This window comes from Phascolarctos cinereus, unplaced genomic scaffold, assembly GCF_003287225.1.
Source record: "Phascolarctos cinereus isolate Bilbo 61053 unplaced genomic scaffold, phaCin_HiC Scaffold_4;HRSCAF=312, whole genome shotgun sequence".
NCBI classification, from domain to species: domain Eukaryota; kingdom Metazoa; phylum Chordata; class Mammalia; order Diprotodontia; family Phascolarctidae; genus Phascolarctos; species Phascolarctos cinereus.
In genome coordinates this window covers 710,621,812-710,639,556 of record NW_027555847.1, presented here as the reverse complement: position 1 = coordinate 710,639,556, position 17,745 = coordinate 710,621,812, and the positions used below count along the sequence as shown (strand labels likewise).

The 17,745-nt window shown below is 44.4% G+C and overlaps 1 protein-coding gene across 12 annotated transcripts in view; it reads left to right on the top strand.

Moving 5' to 3' along the window:
* CMKLR1 (chemerin chemokine-like receptor 1) overlaps positions 1-16,301 on the top strand; it is a 59,894-nt gene extending 43,593 nt beyond the window's left edge. For 4 of the 12 annotated variants that reach the window (XM_021007955.2, XM_021007949.2, XM_021007958.2 and 1 more), the window contains exons 2-3: positions 7,866-8,008; positions 11,480-16,301. In XM_021007955.2, coding sequence (XP_020863614.1) covers positions 11,483-12,595 — 1,113 coding nt within the window. In that variant the 5' untranslated portion in view covers positions 7,866-8,008; positions 11,480-11,482 and the 3' untranslated portion in view covers positions 12,596-16,301. Of the gene's footprint in view, positions 1-263; positions 436-3,131; positions 3,240-4,130; positions 4,392-7,865; positions 8,009-11,479 lie in introns of all 12 variants that reach the window. The other 8 variants (XM_078154379.1, XM_078154378.1, XM_021007947.2 and 5 more) reach the window with 6 other exon arrangements.
* The last annotated feature ends 1,444 nt before the right edge of the window (positions 16,302-17,745 follow it).

Here is a 17,745-nt window from a genome sequence, read left to right as displayed (position 1 = left end):
AAGAAAACCCCCAAACTGGGTCACAGTTGAAATGACTACATGATTAAACAACATTACGCTCTGGGCCACACACCCCTCTCCTCCCCCAGGCTTCTCTACGCTAACCCTTCTCAGTTCCTTCAGCCAATCTTCATTTGCCATGACCTTGAGGTTCATTAAACAGCCATGTTTAGTCAAAGAAGAGAATGTATGGGAGGGGACACAATGGCTGTCTTCAAGATGTTGTGTGCAGGAAGGATTAGTCTTTTTCTGCTTGGCCCCAGGGGGCAGAAACAGGAACAGTGGAGGGAAGTCTCAGAGAGACAACTCAAGGCTGGATGTCAGGAAGCACTTCCTGATGATCGAGCTGTCCCAAAGAGGAATGAGATGCCTTGGAAGGCAGTGAGTCCTCCTTCCTTGGAGGCTTCAGGCACAGACCGGATGATCACTTGCCAGGTATGTTATAGAGGGACCCCGTTTGTGTATGGGCTGGATTAGATGGTCACTAAGGTCCCTTCCACACTCAAATTCTGTGACTCTGTGATCCTTATTCCTCTGCTAGGAATACTCTCTACTTGATTAATAGCTTTCCTAAATAGTGGGGCCCAGAAACAATCACTGTCACCTCTGGGAGGGTGGACAAGATGTCATAAAGGACACTGGCTCTGGAGGTAGAAGACCTGGCTTCAAACACCATTCGATGCTTATTACTGTGGGATCTTGGGAAGTCATTTAATCTCTGTGGACTTTAGTTTCCTTATGGGGAAAATGAAAGGACCTCTGAGGTCCCTCCAGTCCTAAATGTCTGCTCCCCATTCTCATTCTTGGAAGATACCCTTCTCTTAATGGAGCCTAAGATTGAACTGGCTGTCTGGACTGCCATATTGCATTATTCATTCCTGTTGAGCTGGCAGACCACTCGGTTCAGATCAACCGCTCTCCAGCCCTACTTCCTCTATCTGGTTCTTATGCAATTGATTTTTTGAACCTAAGTATAGAACTTTACATTCATCTTAATTATATTTCATCTTCTGGCATGAAGGTTCATTCTTCAGTCACTGTGCTACACCAAGTTGCCTCTCTCTAAGACCATAAGTTGTAAAGAAGGAGCTGACTTGCATTGATAGATGGCATTTCCTCATCTGGAAACTCTATATATGAATGAAATCACATGTGCAGCCCCTATTCCTGTTATAGTTCCTATTATATTTCATCTCACTATTTACCTTTATTCTATTCAGTTTCATTTCAGTCAATTTGGCTTGATGTTCTATGGGGGGATCCCTCTTCTCCTCATTTCCCCTTCAGGATTTTTATTGGGTGAAATCTGGTTTTAGAAGACATCAAGAACAGTTTGCCTGACAGTGTGGAAGGAGATCTTTCAGGTCCCTTCTGGCTCTAAATCCTAGGCACTGATGGCTCAGACATTAGGAAGAGCAGTCATTGAGGGGAGGGGGTGTTATAGAGAGGAGATGTCCCGGAGGGCACTGAGCAACCCAAGAGAACAGAAAGAAAAGGGATACTGGTCTTATATTGGATTCTGTAGTCTAGCCACAGTCCTCTTCTCTTCTCCTAGCTGCTGTAGGCACTCACTTCTAGAGCTTAGGGTCTGGGGACCATGGTCTTGAGTTGCTATACTCTAGTGAAAGCTTTACTTGTCGTTGGGACTAGGCTTATGGACCCAAAATTCTTGGGCTGGTCGAAATCTCAGAGATTGTTTTCTATCCAGTTTAAGAGAAGCAAAAGTGTGGTGGAAATATGCTAGGAGTGAGAAATCCTGATGAGGAATTCTAGTCCTAGGTTCTAAGGTTCCCCCTGAGTTCTAGGCTCAGGTATCTAGAGCTGTGTGACCCTAGGCAAGCCCCTTGACTTCTTTGGGCCTGTGAAATGAAGAGATTGGATCAGTTAACCTCTGAGGTCCCTTCCAGATCCAACCTATAATCCTATAACTGTTGTTGTTGTCAATTTTTTCAGTCACATCTGACTCTTTGTGACCATTTTACAGGTCATTTTACAGATGAGGAAACTGAGGCAAACAGGGTTAAGTGATTTGCCCAAGGTCACATAGCTAGTAAGTGTCTGAGGCTGGATTTGAACTCAGGAAGATGAGTCTTCTTGACTCCAGGACCGACACTGTATCGACAGAGTCACCTAGCTGCCCAATCCCATTACTAGGTAACCTCTAAAGTCCTTATCCACGATCTTCTCTTCCAACTCTAAGGCATAAGGATCTGATGACTTTGAACAATTTAACCCTCACACTAACCCTGTGACACAGGCAGGATAGGGATTATTGTACCCATTTGTCAGATGACAAAAGGGAGGCTAGATAACGTGTCTAAGCTTACAAATTTATAACAGAACAGGGATTGGGACTCAAGTCTTCTGGCTTGTGGTCCAGGGTCCTTCCCATCATTTGGTGGCCTCCTAAGGTAGATCACACTTAGATCTTGTGTAAGTGAACACATTTGTGTTCCCCCTGCCTAGAGAGGCAGTGCTGTGTAGCAGATAGAACACTAAATTAGATATTGAGAAAACCTGTGTTCAAATCTTACCTCTGGGACTAACTACTTGTTTAATCCTGGGTACATTACGTAATCCCTCTGAACCTCAGTTTCCTCATATGTAGAAAAGAGGGGTCAGACTAGATAGCCATGATCCTATGTTAATCACCATCTTCCAAGTCACCTAGAATCAAAACTTCCGAATCATCTTGGACTCTCTCTTCCCACATCCAGTTACTTGCTAAGTCCGGTCAGTTCTCTCTCTCTACAATATTCCCCCTCACCTCCACCCCCTTCTTTATTCACACATTAATGCAGACCACCATCAGCTTTTACCTGGATGATTGTAATAGCCTGCTAAGGTCTCCCTGCTGCCAATCTTTCATTTCTAAACCCCCTTCACACTGTTGCCAGAATCATCTTCCTAAGAAACAATCCTCACTCTTTTGCTCCAAAGTCTTCACTGGCTCCCATTTTCCCCTTGGATAAAATACAGATGCTTGAAATTGAAGGCTCTTAACAGTCTGATGCCTTTCCAGTCTTATTTCTATTACTCTCCTTCATGGACTCTACATTCTAAACAAAAAGGACCGTTTAGCTGTTCCCTGGATTTGATACCCCATCTCCCACCTCTGTGTATTTCTCCAGGTTGGGGCATAGCTGCTTCTCATCAGTATCTTTCAGAATCCTCTTCCTTCAAGGCTGAGCTCAGATGCTTCTTCCTCCATGTTGTGTTTGCTGATCTGTCCCCCCCAGGTAAAAGTAATTTCTCTCTCTTCAAAATTTCCTATTTTTTCTGTGTCTTTCAGTCAATGAATGAATCAATAAGTAAGTACTTAATAGGTACCAATTAAGTAGTAGGGCAGTTAGGTTGCTCAGTAAATAGAACATTGATTCTGGAGTCAGGAAGGTCTGAGCTCAAATCTAGCCTCGGACACTTACTAGCTATGTGGCCCTGGATAAGTCATTTAACCCCTATTTGCCCCAGTTCCTCATCTGTAAAATGGGAACCCACTGCAGAAGGACATGGCAAACCATTCCAGTACCTTTGCCTGGGTTCAAATTCAACCTCTAATACTTACCTGGAGTGCCCTTGAGCAAGTACCTTCCTCTCCCTGGACCTCAGTTTCCTCCTTGGTAAAATGGAGGTCTTGGACTAGGCGATCTTTGAGGTCCTTTCCAGCTATAGATCTGTGATCCTATCAGGTGAATACAAGCTCAGTATATACTGAGATGGATGCTCTCCTTTCCCCCCATCACAGTCCACATCATGTCATATTTTTCTTTACAGTCTGTCTTCCTGTCCCCCAATCCCTGCCAGACCCAACAGAATGTAAGCGAGATGAGGAAGGATGACTTTTTTTTTTCAGCTTGACATTCTCAGGGACATGGAGGTCATAGGTAGAATTGAGTTGAACTGAATTTTGGTGGAGCAGGACTTAGTGCAGAACTCTCCATGAGATGAGGGACCCAGACTCCCTAGGAAAGGCATGAATGTGCTTGTTAGCCTAGAGAAGGACCACATGCTGCTCATTCCACCAAAAATAAATGCGACCCAAAGTAACCCCAGATGCCTCTGAGTCCCTTCCAGCTCATCCACGGCGGGAGTACTGGTTGGTGAGACATTCCTTAATTCTTCCCTTTCAGCAGCTTTCTTGAACTGCTCTTCCTGCACTCAGCATGGGCTTCATCAGCTGGTTTCCTCTGCTAGCTAAACAATAAATACAGGCCTCTTCAGAACCTTCGTCTCCTTAAGAATGGGGCCTGGGGAAGGACATGGAGGAAGATGATGGGGTCACAGGATCACGGTTTTAGATCTGGGATGAATCTCGGAGTCCAATTGCCTCATTTGACAGATGGAGGAACTGAGACCAAGGAAGATCAAGTCACTTGCTGAAAGTCACACTGGTAATGAGTGTCAGAGGCAGATTTGAACCTGGGTCCTCTGACTTCTTCTTTTGACCTCTGTCTCTGATTTTCATGACTTTGCTCTGACTCAAAGCTACAATTAGCAGTAATCATGCCTGGTGCAAGTTCATTTGGGGGTGAGGACAGAAGACATTTTCACAAGTGGAGTCATCTCAGAAAAGTGGGTGGCCTATCTGCAGGTCTATCTTAGCGATTGAGAGGAAAGGAAGGGATGCCATGGCAGTGAGACCCTGAGTGTGTAGGTAATATGGTATGATGGAGAGGTCAGAGCACCTCAGAAGAAATCCTACTTCTGATGCTTATGACCTTGCATCAGGAAGACCCCAAGTCCAGCCTCAGATGCTTGCTAGCTGGGTTATCCTCTCTTTCCCTCATCTGTAAAATGGGGATAATTGTAACACCGGCTCCGCTCCATTTCCCCGGGGTTGTTGTGAGGATACAACGAGATAATATTTGTAAAGCGTCTAGCACAATGCCTGGCACATAGCAGGTGCTTACTAAATGCTCATTTCCTTCCTTCTCACTGGGTGGCCTCTGAGGTACCTTTCAGATCCAGGCTGATGTTCCTACGAGGTTTGTGTTCCTGGATGACCAATGTTAGGCTAGAAGCCACTTCAGAGAGGAGAGATGCTGGGGAGGGGCAAACAACATCCTCTCCACACTAGTTACACCTCTGACATAAGCAGGATGCTGGCTCGCCTTGTGTATTGAGACAGCCCAGACATTTTCGGAAAGGATCCAGGGAAAGAGCAGAGCCTTGACTTTTCTAGCCTATTCTATGGCTGGATTCAGGTCTGCTTCATCTGGGGTCCTGCCTTCATTTTCGTTTGAGTAGTGAGAACCTGCCGTGTCACCATTCCTTGGAAAACAGTGAATGGAGTCATGCCTTGGGGAGGCTTGATTCTAATCCTAGCCGTAAGACCTAACTCATGAATATATATGATATCTATTTCCATATCTATCGCTCTATGTCCATCTATTATATCTGTCTATCTGTCTGTCTGTCTTCTTCTCAGTCTTCTTTGCCATGATCCTATGATTCCCAAGTCACTTTCTGCCCCGGGCCTCAGTTCCCCCCACTTGTAAAAACAGGGGGTTGGACTTGCTGACCTCTAAGGTCCTTCCCAGCTTTAAATCTAGAAACTAGGAAGGTCTTTGAAAATATGTAGCCCAAGTCCGTCATTTGACAGATCAGGAAATGAACACTTAGGGAAAGGAAGTGACTTGCTCAAGGAGACGCAGGGAGCCAGTATAAAACCAAGAGAAGCACTCAAGTTCTTTTTCTCCAACCCGGGAAGCCGTCTCCAAGCGTTGGCACAGTCTAGACCAGAATCTCAATGCCGACCTCAATACACAACTGATACAGCCCGGAACACATGGAGGGACTGGGGGGGGGCGGGGCTGACAGCCCTCTGTGAGTGACTCTTACTAAGGATCCCCTTTCACGTTTCTCAAACCAGACAAGGCTCTCTCCTCTCCTCAAGGGCACAAAAGGATTGGTCCTCATTAAACGACTGCCTCTTCTCTGCCCAGTGAACAGGGATAAAGGTCCTGCACCAGACTAATGTGTTGCTCTGGCAACCCAGATGTGACAGTTTGGACAGCTTTGGCGGCAGAGTGTACATTTGGGTGACTCACACCTTTTCCTAGAAGCCTGGAGCACTGTTCTCCAGAGAGCAAGGCCAGCTGGTCATGTCTGCTGTGCCCTGGTGCCAGGGAAATACACAGCCACAGAACCAGGCTGCCTGTTTTCCAGTCCCGCCTCTGCTCTGTGACCTCATGTTCCTTCTCTGGTCCTCATTTTTTTGTCCGTTAGAAAAAAAGAGTGGAGGACTGGACTAGACCCAAGGTCCCTTCTAGCCCTGAGAGCTGATGATTTCTTCTCTTAGATCACTAAACCTTGGCTTCTATCAATCTCCTTTGCCTACTTATGATCTGAGGGAAGCAGTGACCAAGAAAGAGAGTTTGCAGCATGAGAGCTGACAGCATGGTATAGGGTCTTGGAATCCAGACCCCAGTTCAAATCCTACTTCTAACACCAGCTAGCTGATGACCCTGGTCAAGTCACTTAACTTCTAGGTGTCCCAGACAATTCCCTAGTACTTAATTGTCCACAAGTACCTTGAATGCCTGACGGATAGAGAGGGATAGGCCTTTGATTTAATTGGTATAGAAAACTTATAGATGAGACAACTCCCTTGACCAATGGAACTTGGCACCTCCTATGAAATGGACAATCTTAGTTATATAGAGCAGGGGGACCGAGGGGTCACTGGGACACCCTGAGACCCTTTTAGGGAGTCCATAAGGTCAAAACTGTTATCCTAATAATGCTAAGATGTTTTCATTACTAATACAGTAAAAAACCTAATAGATAAAATTTACATAGTAATAGTAAGAGCCACGATTAGAACCCAGGTCCTCTGACTTTACTGCAATCTCAGCCATTCTGGCATATTTGTTTCCATTTATATGTATTCTCCAAGAGAGGTAATGGTTCCTGGAAACAATGTTTTCAGCCAATGTTTTTTTTCTTTCTTTCTTTCTTTATTCACTTGTTTATTTATTTTTGTTTTTGTTTTTTTGTTTTTGGCTGGGCAATGGGGTTAAGTGACCTGCCCAGAGTCACACATCTAGTAAGTGTTATGTGTCTGAGGCCGCATTTGAACTCAGGTCCTCCTGAATCCAGGGCTGGTGCTCTATCCACTGCGCCACCTAGCTGCCCTAGCCAATGTTTTTTTTTCTCATTTTCTTTTTTTAAACCAGATTTGTGATTTCATCAGCAGGAAGAAATCCTGGAATCCTGATGTGGAGATTCCCTTCTCTGACACAGATCAATTACTTATTTACAAATTAGAGTCTCTGAGAGCTGCCTGGGGCACTAAGAGGTTAAATGACTAACCCAGGGACACAAGGTCCATAAGTATCTGAGGTAGGGTTCCAACCCAAGTCTTCCTGCTTCCCAGGTCCCCTCTGCTTCACCAGGCTCCCTCTATATTTAGTAGAAATATCCAGCTAAATTTTGGGAAGTAAGATGATCCAATGATTAGGAAGGAATGGATCAGGGCAGTTCTAAGCAGAGGTGTGCTGGCAAATGTTTAATAACTGGCTCCCTGGAAAAAAAGAAACAGGTGCACAGAACACACTTTTAAGTTTAATTATTTTCTCCATCACTTTCTTAAGTCAAGCCAATCAACAAAACACTAAATTAAGCCTTGATTTTTAGCATATACCAATTTCTGAGGCGTAAATGCTGGTGCTGAAAATTTAACAATCAGCTCTCTGCTGGATAGAGCTGGCTCCAGGATACAGATCATGGCTGAGTCTCAAGTTGTTTATAACCACGTTTCCATTAGTAGCCCCTTCTAATATGTCATTTGGAGCCTTTCTCTTACGTTGAAAAAAGCTACTATCTCCTGAGTTTTAAAAAAAGTACCTAATTTGATTTTGCAGAACAATTGCCCTGCCTGACAGAAATCGGAGATGGGGATGACCCTGGGACGAGGCAGCGAGAGCTATTTCAGAGTCTCAGACTTTGGGCTTCCTCTGTTCCAGATTCCACATTAAGACTTACCCTTATACTTTGAACCTCAAAGGTAATACTCGGTGTAATTGTTGGTAATGAAAATAATGAAAATCCTTGCTCTCCTGCCCTTGCAGTTTGCTGATAAAGACCCCCATCACCCATTCTTGCTCTAAGATTTAGAATTGGGAGGGACCTCAGAGGTTGTCCATCCAACCCACTCATCTCATGATGTGCGTATGATGATTTAAAGTTGACAAAGCGATCTCATGTATCAGCCCTTTTAATACCTCCACAACCAGAACGTCTGAGATTTGGGACTATGGACTTTGCCCAACACACTCCAGGAGACTTGTTGGCAGGAAAGGGTACCATGCACATTATCATCCTTGTTTTATAGAGTAGGAATCTAAATAGGAACCCTAGAGAGGGCAATTTGTAAAATGAAGGGGTTGGATTAAATCAACAGTTCTCAGAGTGTGGTCTGGGGATCCCTGGGGGTCTCTGAGACCCTTTCAGGGGTTCTGCAAGGTCAAAACTATTTTCATAGTAATACTAAGATGCTTTAATTTCTAATTGGGACAGCTGGGTGGTGCAGTGGATAGAGTGCTGGGCCTGGAGTCTGGAAGACCTGAGTTCAAATCTGGCCTTAGACACTTATTAGATGTGTGACCCTGGCCAAGTCACCTAACCCTGTTTGCCTCAGTTTCCTTATCTGTAAAATGAGCTGGAGAAGGAAATGGCAAACCACCCCAGTATCTTTGCCAAGAGAATCCCAAATGGGGGGACATGGAGAATCAGACACAACTAAAATGACTAAACAATATTTTTATTTTATCTTGATGGATATAACTCACCTAAACTAATTTTTAAGAGTGCAAAGGGGTCCTAAGACCAAAAAGTTTAAGAACCATGAAATTAGGTGATCTGTATGATCCTTCTGGTTCTAAGATTATGATTCTATGACTGGGCAAGTCAATGGGCCTTCTAAAGCCTCAGTTTCCCCATTTGTAAGATAAAAAAGAAGTTGGATTGACTTGCCTCTGACATCTTTCCAACTCTAAGCCAGTAATTCTATAATCTTTGCAACACAACTGTGAGACCAGAAGCCCTAACCTTGAGTTCTAGATTTGAATCTTGGCTCAGCCACATGTATGACCTTGGACAAGTCACTTGCTGGGCCTCAAGTGTTTCAATTGAAGGTATCTCTTAGCTCTAAACATATGACTGAACCCTAGAAGAAGGGACGCTGTATAGATCCCTACCAATATTTTATAGATTTAAAGCAAGAAGAGACATTTAGAGGTCCAACCACCTCATTTTTAAGATGTGAAAACTGAGGCTCACAAAGGGCATATGATTTGTCCTTCATCATATTGTAATGAGCAGATTGGGGATCAGAATGCAAGTCCTCTGACACAAATCCCATACTTTTCCATTATCCCATGAAGAAGTTAGAAAATGTCTGAGAGTCAAGGGAAAGAAATGATAGGTGGGGTTCTAGAGTAGATTTTTCCAAGTCTTCTACACTGTAATACCCAAAGGAAAGGACTGTGGGACGATAGTCCAGTGTATGTCCTCAATATAAATGGAGATTTCTCAAGCAACCGATCAAAAAGTATGCATAAAGTCCTTACCATGTGCTAGACACCATGCTAAGTGCTGGAGAAACGAAGAAAAAACAAAACCAATCCTTGCCTTCAGGGAGTTTATATTTTAATGGAGGAGACAATATCTACACCAATAGATATGTAGTATATGCTCTGGAGCATGGGTCACATTTCCAGAAGAAGATTAAAATGTAATTGGGAAATTCTTAACAAAATAAATAAAAATGTAATAGAATATAGTTAATGTTGACATGTGGTTTTCTAAGTCAATATGCAGCCTTGCAGGGATCTTTATATGTGGTTTAGTGGCCTCCTGCTCTGGAGCTACCATCCTAACCTTCATTCTCAATGGTAGACTAGGTCCCCAGAGCGTTGCTTCTTTATTTCCCCTCAAGATGTAAGGGTAGCCCCGAGGAGTTGGAGGAATGTCTTTTCTAGTGCTTTATGAGCCCCCACTGGTGTGTTCCCCTCCATGATCATCATTCTAAATCAATTAGTCAGACAGAATTAATTAGCTGTTAGGGGTATTTACTAATCTGGCATAAGAATAGTTGGAACAAAATAGCGCGCCACCCCCCCCCCATTCGCAAAGTCTGTGACTTACTCTCCCACAAGTACATACAGAGTCTAGGAGAAAGTGGACTCGAATTTAGACAGAATATGTGGCATAAGGATAATGCATTTCCCCTTAAGCATGGTCTAGATTTTCTGATGAGATCCTTGTAGAGTCTCAAAGCTTCCTTTCTTCAGGATGCTTAGTTTGTTCTTGGGCTCTCAGTGAAGACAATGACTCCAGGTGTTCTGGGAACATGCTAAAATGCCAGTGGGAAACCCAAAGTCCCACAGACCCTTTGAAGTTACATTTTCCTCCTCTGGCCATGGAAGAGAGAAGAGTATTGTGACTGAGGCTGAGGTTGAGGTCAGGGCTGGGTCTCTTCTCCTTCCCAACCCAATCTACTCCTTCTCAGGGGCTCAGCCAGAAAGCTTCCAGAACCTTGAATTCCCAGGTTCTGAACTTGCTTGTTGTGTTGGTAGACCCAAAGAGCATGACCAAGTTTTGTCAGCTAACGCCAATACAGTTCATGTGTAGCAATATTGCCTTTTATCTGCTGTTGTTCAAGGACTTCTAAATTGACCAAGGATTTTTTGAACTTGGTCTAAATCCTGTGATTGATTAATTGATCAAATAGGGATGTCTAGGCTTTGATCACATTTCTGACTGATTTTTTGTTCTTCCCCAAAGAAGGTATTACAGCACAGCATCTTGTTATGTACTTTAAGTGGGAATGGGGTAATTGAATGATTGACTCAAGTGACCTACACATTTATATTCCATCCCCTATCAGTTTACTGGAATGTATTTGCAAGGAGGCACTATAAATAAGTAAAATACAAATAAAATGCAGACAGCCTCTTCCCTCAAGAAATTTACATTCTAATAAGGGAGCTGAAAAGCAGGGGGAATGGGAGATGTGGGTACCTACTGAGGGGCATGTTTTTTTTTTCCATCCAGAGGAAGTTAGGAACAGGGGCCTGAAGGAGAATGAAGGCAAGCCAGCCTTGGCCCCTCCACAAAATGGAGGCACCAGGAGGAACTCACCAATGGGACAAAGTGGACAGGCTTTGTTTGGCAAAGACCATAGTCCTGAATCTTGGATGAGTCTCCAGTGAGATTCCATATTATCCTTTTTGAATGCTTTCCCCAGTGCCTCATTCCTGATAATTAACATTCTTCCATATTTACAAATACTTGCCAGATAGGGGAAAGGTAGAATCATTGAGAAGGTTATGGGAAAAGGCACACACTCTGCTCTGGCCTTGATGGAATTCAAGCAGTGTGCAGATTAGAGTGGGCAAGGGAGTTTGAGGTAGGTGCTTAAGGCATATTTTCTGGATGAATGGATGGATGATTAAATTATGTCTTTTATTGACAGAAAATGGCCACCGATGATTACAACTTCACTGACGGCTACTACGACTATGAAGGCGATGGGTTTGTCATAGCACCGGAAGAGTCAAGCCCCAATGATGATGGGGTGGCCAGGATCTTCCTGGTGGTGGTCTACAGCTTAGTCTGCTTTCTGGGACTCTTGGGGAATGGTCTGGTCATTGTGATCACCGCCTTCAAGATGAAAAAAACTGTAAACACTGTCTGGTTTCTCAACCTAGCTGTGGCAGACTTTTTATTCAATGTCTTCCTCCCAATTCACATCGTCAATGCTGCCATGGACTACCACTGGGTTTTTGGGAAGGTCATGTGCAAGATCAGCCACTTTGTAGTGGTCTACAACATGTACACCAGCGTCTTCCTACTTACCACCATCAGCTTTGACCGCTGCATCTCTGTTGTCTTCCCGGTGTGGTCCCAGAACCATCGGAGCGTCCGGCTAGCTTCCATTGCATGTGCAGCCATCTGGACCCTAGCCTTCTTCTTGGGCTCCCCGTTCTTGGTTTTCCGGGACACCACTGTGCACCAGGGCAAAATTGTCTGCTTCAACAACTTCAGCCTGTTGGCCAATGTCTCCCACCCTTACCATTTCCATTTGGCCCAGGACTCGGTTGCCTACGTGAGGCATGTGATGGTGACCGTCACCCGATTCCTGTGTGGATTCATTCTCCCGGTGTGCATCATCACAGTGTGCTATCTCATCATTGTCTGCAAGCTGAAGCGCAACAGGTTGGCCAAATCCAAGAAGCCATTTAAAATCATCGTGACCATCATCATCACCTTTTTCCTCTGCTGGTGTCCTTACCATACCCTGTACTTGCTGGAGCTCCACCACACCGCCGTGCCAGCTTCTGTGTTCAGTCTGGGGCTACCCTTGGCCACAGCCCTTGCCATCTCCAACAGCTGCATGAACCCCATTCTGTACGTCTTCATGGGCCAGGATTTCAAGAAGTTCAAGGTGACTATCTTCTCCAGGCTGGTTAATGCCTTGAGTGAGGACACAACTGCCCACTCCTCCTTCATGAGTCATAGGAGTATCACTAAGATGTCCTCTGTGAATGAAAGGTCCTCTGTGAATGAGAGGGAGACAGGCATGCTCTGAGTGTCACCTCAGGACCGCCCCCCCCAGTGTCCACAGAGACAGGCACCTCCTTTTGGCTTTGGCTCAACTGGGAAACTTTCAAACTGTCTAAAGCCAGGGCAAGAATATATCTGGCTACCACATTTCCACCAAGGTTGTTGAATCACTGTTAGCTGGTGGCTAAATTTGAAGAGAGAAGTGAAAGACATTTTGAGATAGGTCCCAAGGGGATGGAATTAAGCTCCATGAATTCAGGGCATTCACTGTCAGGCTTTTTATCTTGTCTCACCTCTCTGTGGCCTATGAGCTAATATAGTGGATTAAAGAAACTTGTCATGCTGAACATGAGCTGGTAATTATCTTAAGAATGTCAACATGAAAGGGGACTTGGAGATCATCTTTACGAGGTGGGGAAAGTGAGGCCCAATGAGGCCATGTGCCTGGCCCAAGGTCATTTGATGGCAAAACCAGGACTCGAACTCAGATCTGTCCAAGTCACAGACATTGCCTGCCCATGAATACACCCCCTTTGGGGGATGATGAGTTTTCTTCTAGCCTTGAATGAAGAAGGGGCCAAAGAAAGAATGAGGACATTCTCAGAGAGAAGGCTCTACAAAGCTCACTATGGGATTTGACTGAGTGTTTTAAATGCTTCCAGGGATGGGATCCTATTCAGGGCCATGATGAGGAATATATTTGGTCACTCTCTCCTAGGGAGTGACCCAATGATTTTATCCCTAGCACTGGCCTATGTGTAGGCAGCTTAGCCTATGTTAAAGGCACCATCCTCCCTCACCCCCCACCCCCAGCTTAAACACTGCCTCAAATTTAGAAAGCAGAATGTAAGCTCCTGAGGGCGAGATTTGTTCTATTTTTGTTTTTGTCTCCCTAGCACTTGACACAGTGCCTGGCGCATTTTAAATGTTTGAGGAATGTTTGTTGAATTGAATTATTCCATCAGAGCCGTAGAATCTCCGGTGGTTGATAGGGACTTAGTATTTAGGAGGACAGGATTTTAGAGCTGGTAAGGACCAACCTTCATTAATTCATCAAACCCATCAAGTTCAACCACCTAATTTGTTTACAAATAAGGAAACTGAAGTCCATTGACTTGCCCAAGGTCACACTGGTGGTAAGTTGCAGAACCAGGTCTTTTAACTCCAAACCCAAGACTTTTACCACTATGCCATACAATCTCCTAGTCCAATCTAGACTACTTAATCTAATCCATTCTTCAACACTCTAACAAATAAGAATCCTCCTTTGGGTTAAGGCTTTGCTTCTAGAATACCCCTGTTGACCATGGATATATTTCCTGGTTGGGGTAGCATAATAGTCCAGGGGCACCCTTTGTCATGGCAGTGTAGATGGATTTTATTTTTGTAAGGCAGTTGGGGTTAAGTGACTTGCCCAGGGTCACACAGCTAGTGAGTGTCAAGTGTCTGAAGCTGGATTTGAACTCAGGTCCTCTTGACTCCAAGGCCGGAGCTCTGTTGTAGACTGATTTCTTAGATTAGTTTGAAGTGTAGAGAACAGATCACAGAATGACAGGATCTGGGATGATGGTGGTGGGCACACCTGTGCTGGTGGGGGGAGGGGAAAGGAATAGATGAGAACCTTAGGACCTATCTCTCAAGAGTCACGGTGGGGTCCCACAGTGGAGGGGGCACCTGTAGTAGTGTTAGGGGTCTGGGTGAAGAGAGTTTTGGGGTAAACACTGAGAGAGGGTTGAAGGTGCTGCAGGGATTGTGAGAGAGCATGAAAAGTAACTTTGTCAAGCCCCCAATTTAGCTGTGGGCTGGCTCTGCTTCCTGCATCCAGAGCCTGGGTATCTGGTCCTGCAGGGTCTTTTCCTGCAATGAGGAGGTCACAGAACCACTGAGAAGTCATCTGCAACCTATGCGTTATTGAGAATCCCCTCTGTAATATTTAGGACAAATGGCCAATTTGCTTGAAGAACTGCAGGGATGGGGAGTCCCCCAGCTCCTGAAGCAGCCCATTCCACTTTGTGACACCTCTCCCACTTCACTCATTGACTCAACTCTCTGCACTTCTTTTCCCCCTCCTCCCCACCTCTCTGCCACCCCCACTTTCCAGTTCCCTGATAGGTGTTATCTTCCTGTCCCATGATTGTCCTTAGCGCCCTCTTCTGGATGCCTTCCAACTTATCTGTGTTTCTTAAAATGAGATGCACAGCTCTGCTGAGCATATTAACCATTCACCTGCAGGGTTTGAGCCTGACAGCTAATGCACAGCCCCCACATTGCCTCAAATAACCATTGCTCACACCCCTGCTGACTCAGTGACTTACTCCCTGCCTCACATCTCCTCAAAATAACCCAGCTTCCTTTTCTTCCCCTCCTTTGGCTGCTTAAAAATCTCAACTTGGGACTCAGACTGGTTAGAGAAAAAGCTGAAAACTTTTGACAAACAGGAAGGGAAACTATTGGGAATAATCCACCAAGAAGTGACAGATCATAGATTCAAAATGGGAAAGGACTTCAGCAACCATGTAGCCCAACGCCCCATTTTACAGATGAGGAAACTGAGGCCCAGGGATGTGACTTTCCTAAAGTTACACAGCTAGTAAGTATCAAAGGAAGAAATCAGTGACATACTGCTCTCTTGCTCTTGCCCTGGACTCAAAAGCTGGTTGTCACAAATTTACTCCCATATGGAGGGTCATATTTTGTGTACTGATAACTGCACAAAGTCAAGAGACCAAAAGAGCGTATCCCTTCTTTTAGATGAACAAGAGGACATGGATAAGTCTCACAGGATGGGCAGGTGCAGATGGGTCGCTATCTTCATCATGGCAGGGGCCACATGTATTACTGAATATTGGAATGGTTATAGTTTGAAAGACTCAGAGATGACTGAAATTGGAAGAAAATACAGAAACTCTCTAACCCAATCTTTTCATTTTATGGATAAGGAAATAGAAGCCTAAAGAGAAGTGACCTGCTCAAGGTTACATGATTAGTTAGCAGAGCTGGGAATCCAACCAAGGTGTTCTGACTCCTAATCACCATCACAGAACGTTGAAACTGGAAAGGCCCTCCGGGATCATCGAGACCACATTACAGCCAGGGAGAACAAGAAAATTGTCTACTTTTTACTAATAAATCATGATTGCTTATCAACCCCAAATTAATTTTGTATTGACTTTGCAATTAGTTTAAAAAACCATTAGACCTAATGAAGAAAATCCATTTAGGTGACAGTTTCCTTTCTCTATGCTTGTGGCAAACCGAAGCCCACACTTCTATACATTACTATTCCTCTTACTTAAAGACAGCAGAGTGTTATGAAAAAGTATCCTGGACAGGGCTTTGGAGGGACCTGGGTTCAAATCCTATCTCAGGCAAGTGATCAGTGATGAGACCTAAGGAAAATTGCTTATTCTCGGGGGCCTCAGTCTCCATCTTGGTCAAATGATAATGATAATGATGCCTGGGAGGCTCCAGTAAGAAAGAAGGCTGTAGAATATATCACAAACTTTAAAGAGTCCTAGAAAAATCTTCTCCCTACCTCATTCCTTGAAGAGACCTCAACACCTTTGGAAGCTGGTGAATGGGAACAGAAGGGACCCTGACTTGGGAGGCAGGTGAACATGTTGTGTGACCTCGGGCAATTTAATAATTCAATAACCATTTATAAATAATGTCAATAAATCTACAAATAATTGCAATACACAATAATTCAATAAACATTTATTAAACACCTACTATGTGTCATGTCCTGTACTAGGTGCTGGGGATATAAAAAAGAGGCTGAAGACAGTCCCTGCCCTCAGGGAGCTTACACTCAAAGTTACCTCACCACTCTGGGCCTCAGTTTCTTATTCTGTATGATGATGGCTTTGGACTAGATCCTAAGGTCACAGGATCATGGATTCAGGGCTAGAAGGGCCCTCCTTGGTCATCCAGTCCAATTCCTTCCTTTTGAGTTGGGGAGATTGAGCCCCAGGGAAGTCAGAAGATTTAAAATCTAGAACCAGAAAAGAGCTCAGAGGCCTTTAGTCACTTTCTTAATTTACAAATGAGAAAGCCAAGGCCCATGGCAAAGTGATTTGACCAGGATCACATGGGTAGTAAACATCAGAGGTGAGATCTGACCTCAGGGCCTCTGACTTCAGAGGTAGGGCTCCTTTTGCTGTATCACTTTGGATGGAAATCCAGCTAGTAAGTGGTAAAGTTAAGATTGGAACCCAGGATTGAATTTGGCTTCAGATTTCGGATAGGAAGTTTTGGGAAGTTTGTGACCCTGTGGCCAAGACCCTCAGAGCTCTCCCCATCACCCAGATTTCCCTAGAGGTTGGATAGACCAACCTGAGGACAGCCTTGTTTATTTTAGAACACGGCCCCCTGGGCAGGATTTTCATTTTCCTAAACATTTGATCACAAATACTGTCTCACTGACAAGAACTCGGTGACCAGCATGGAAATGTTTCCACCCAGGCATTAAATGTTCCCGATGTTATATGGACATTGGTGACTCATAACTCATTTGGAGAATTTTTTCCCTTCCTCTTAAAAAACATGGTTTTCATGTGGCTAAATGTTCGTGAAAAGCCACACCTGCCTGCAGGGGTGGGGACATTCAGCTAATGATTCCATTAATACATGGAGGTATCATCATTTTCTCCAGGGTGGCTGACTGAGTGGTGGGTGGACTGGAGGATGCTTTAACCAGAAGATACACGGAGCTATGGTAGAATCTCTGAACATAGCAAAAAGGAAGACAAATTATCCACTGTTGAGCCTATTCATTCCCTCTATTCCAGCGAAGGATGTTTTTTTCAACTATCTCTAAGGATGTCAATGCCCCTTTAATAAAATGTGTTTCTCCAGGGTCAGTATGGCAGGAATTTAGCCACTTTGTCATTCACAGTCTAGCATCTTGTCAGCAGTTACTAGAGAATGAAAATCTGAATTGGCCCCAGATGCTTCTTGTGTGAGAACCTGACCCCTCCAGAGGTGACTCATGCCTGCTCCCAATTCCTGGCTCCTGGAATAACCCAAGTCACAGTCTGTAAGGGCAATGCTATGTTAGAACAACTCTCTATCTTCTCATTCACTTCTTCACCTCTCTCCCTGACCTCTTGCACTTAGGACAGAGAAAGTCTTTTCAGTCTGATATTAGAACTTTGGAATTATAGAATCCAGAAT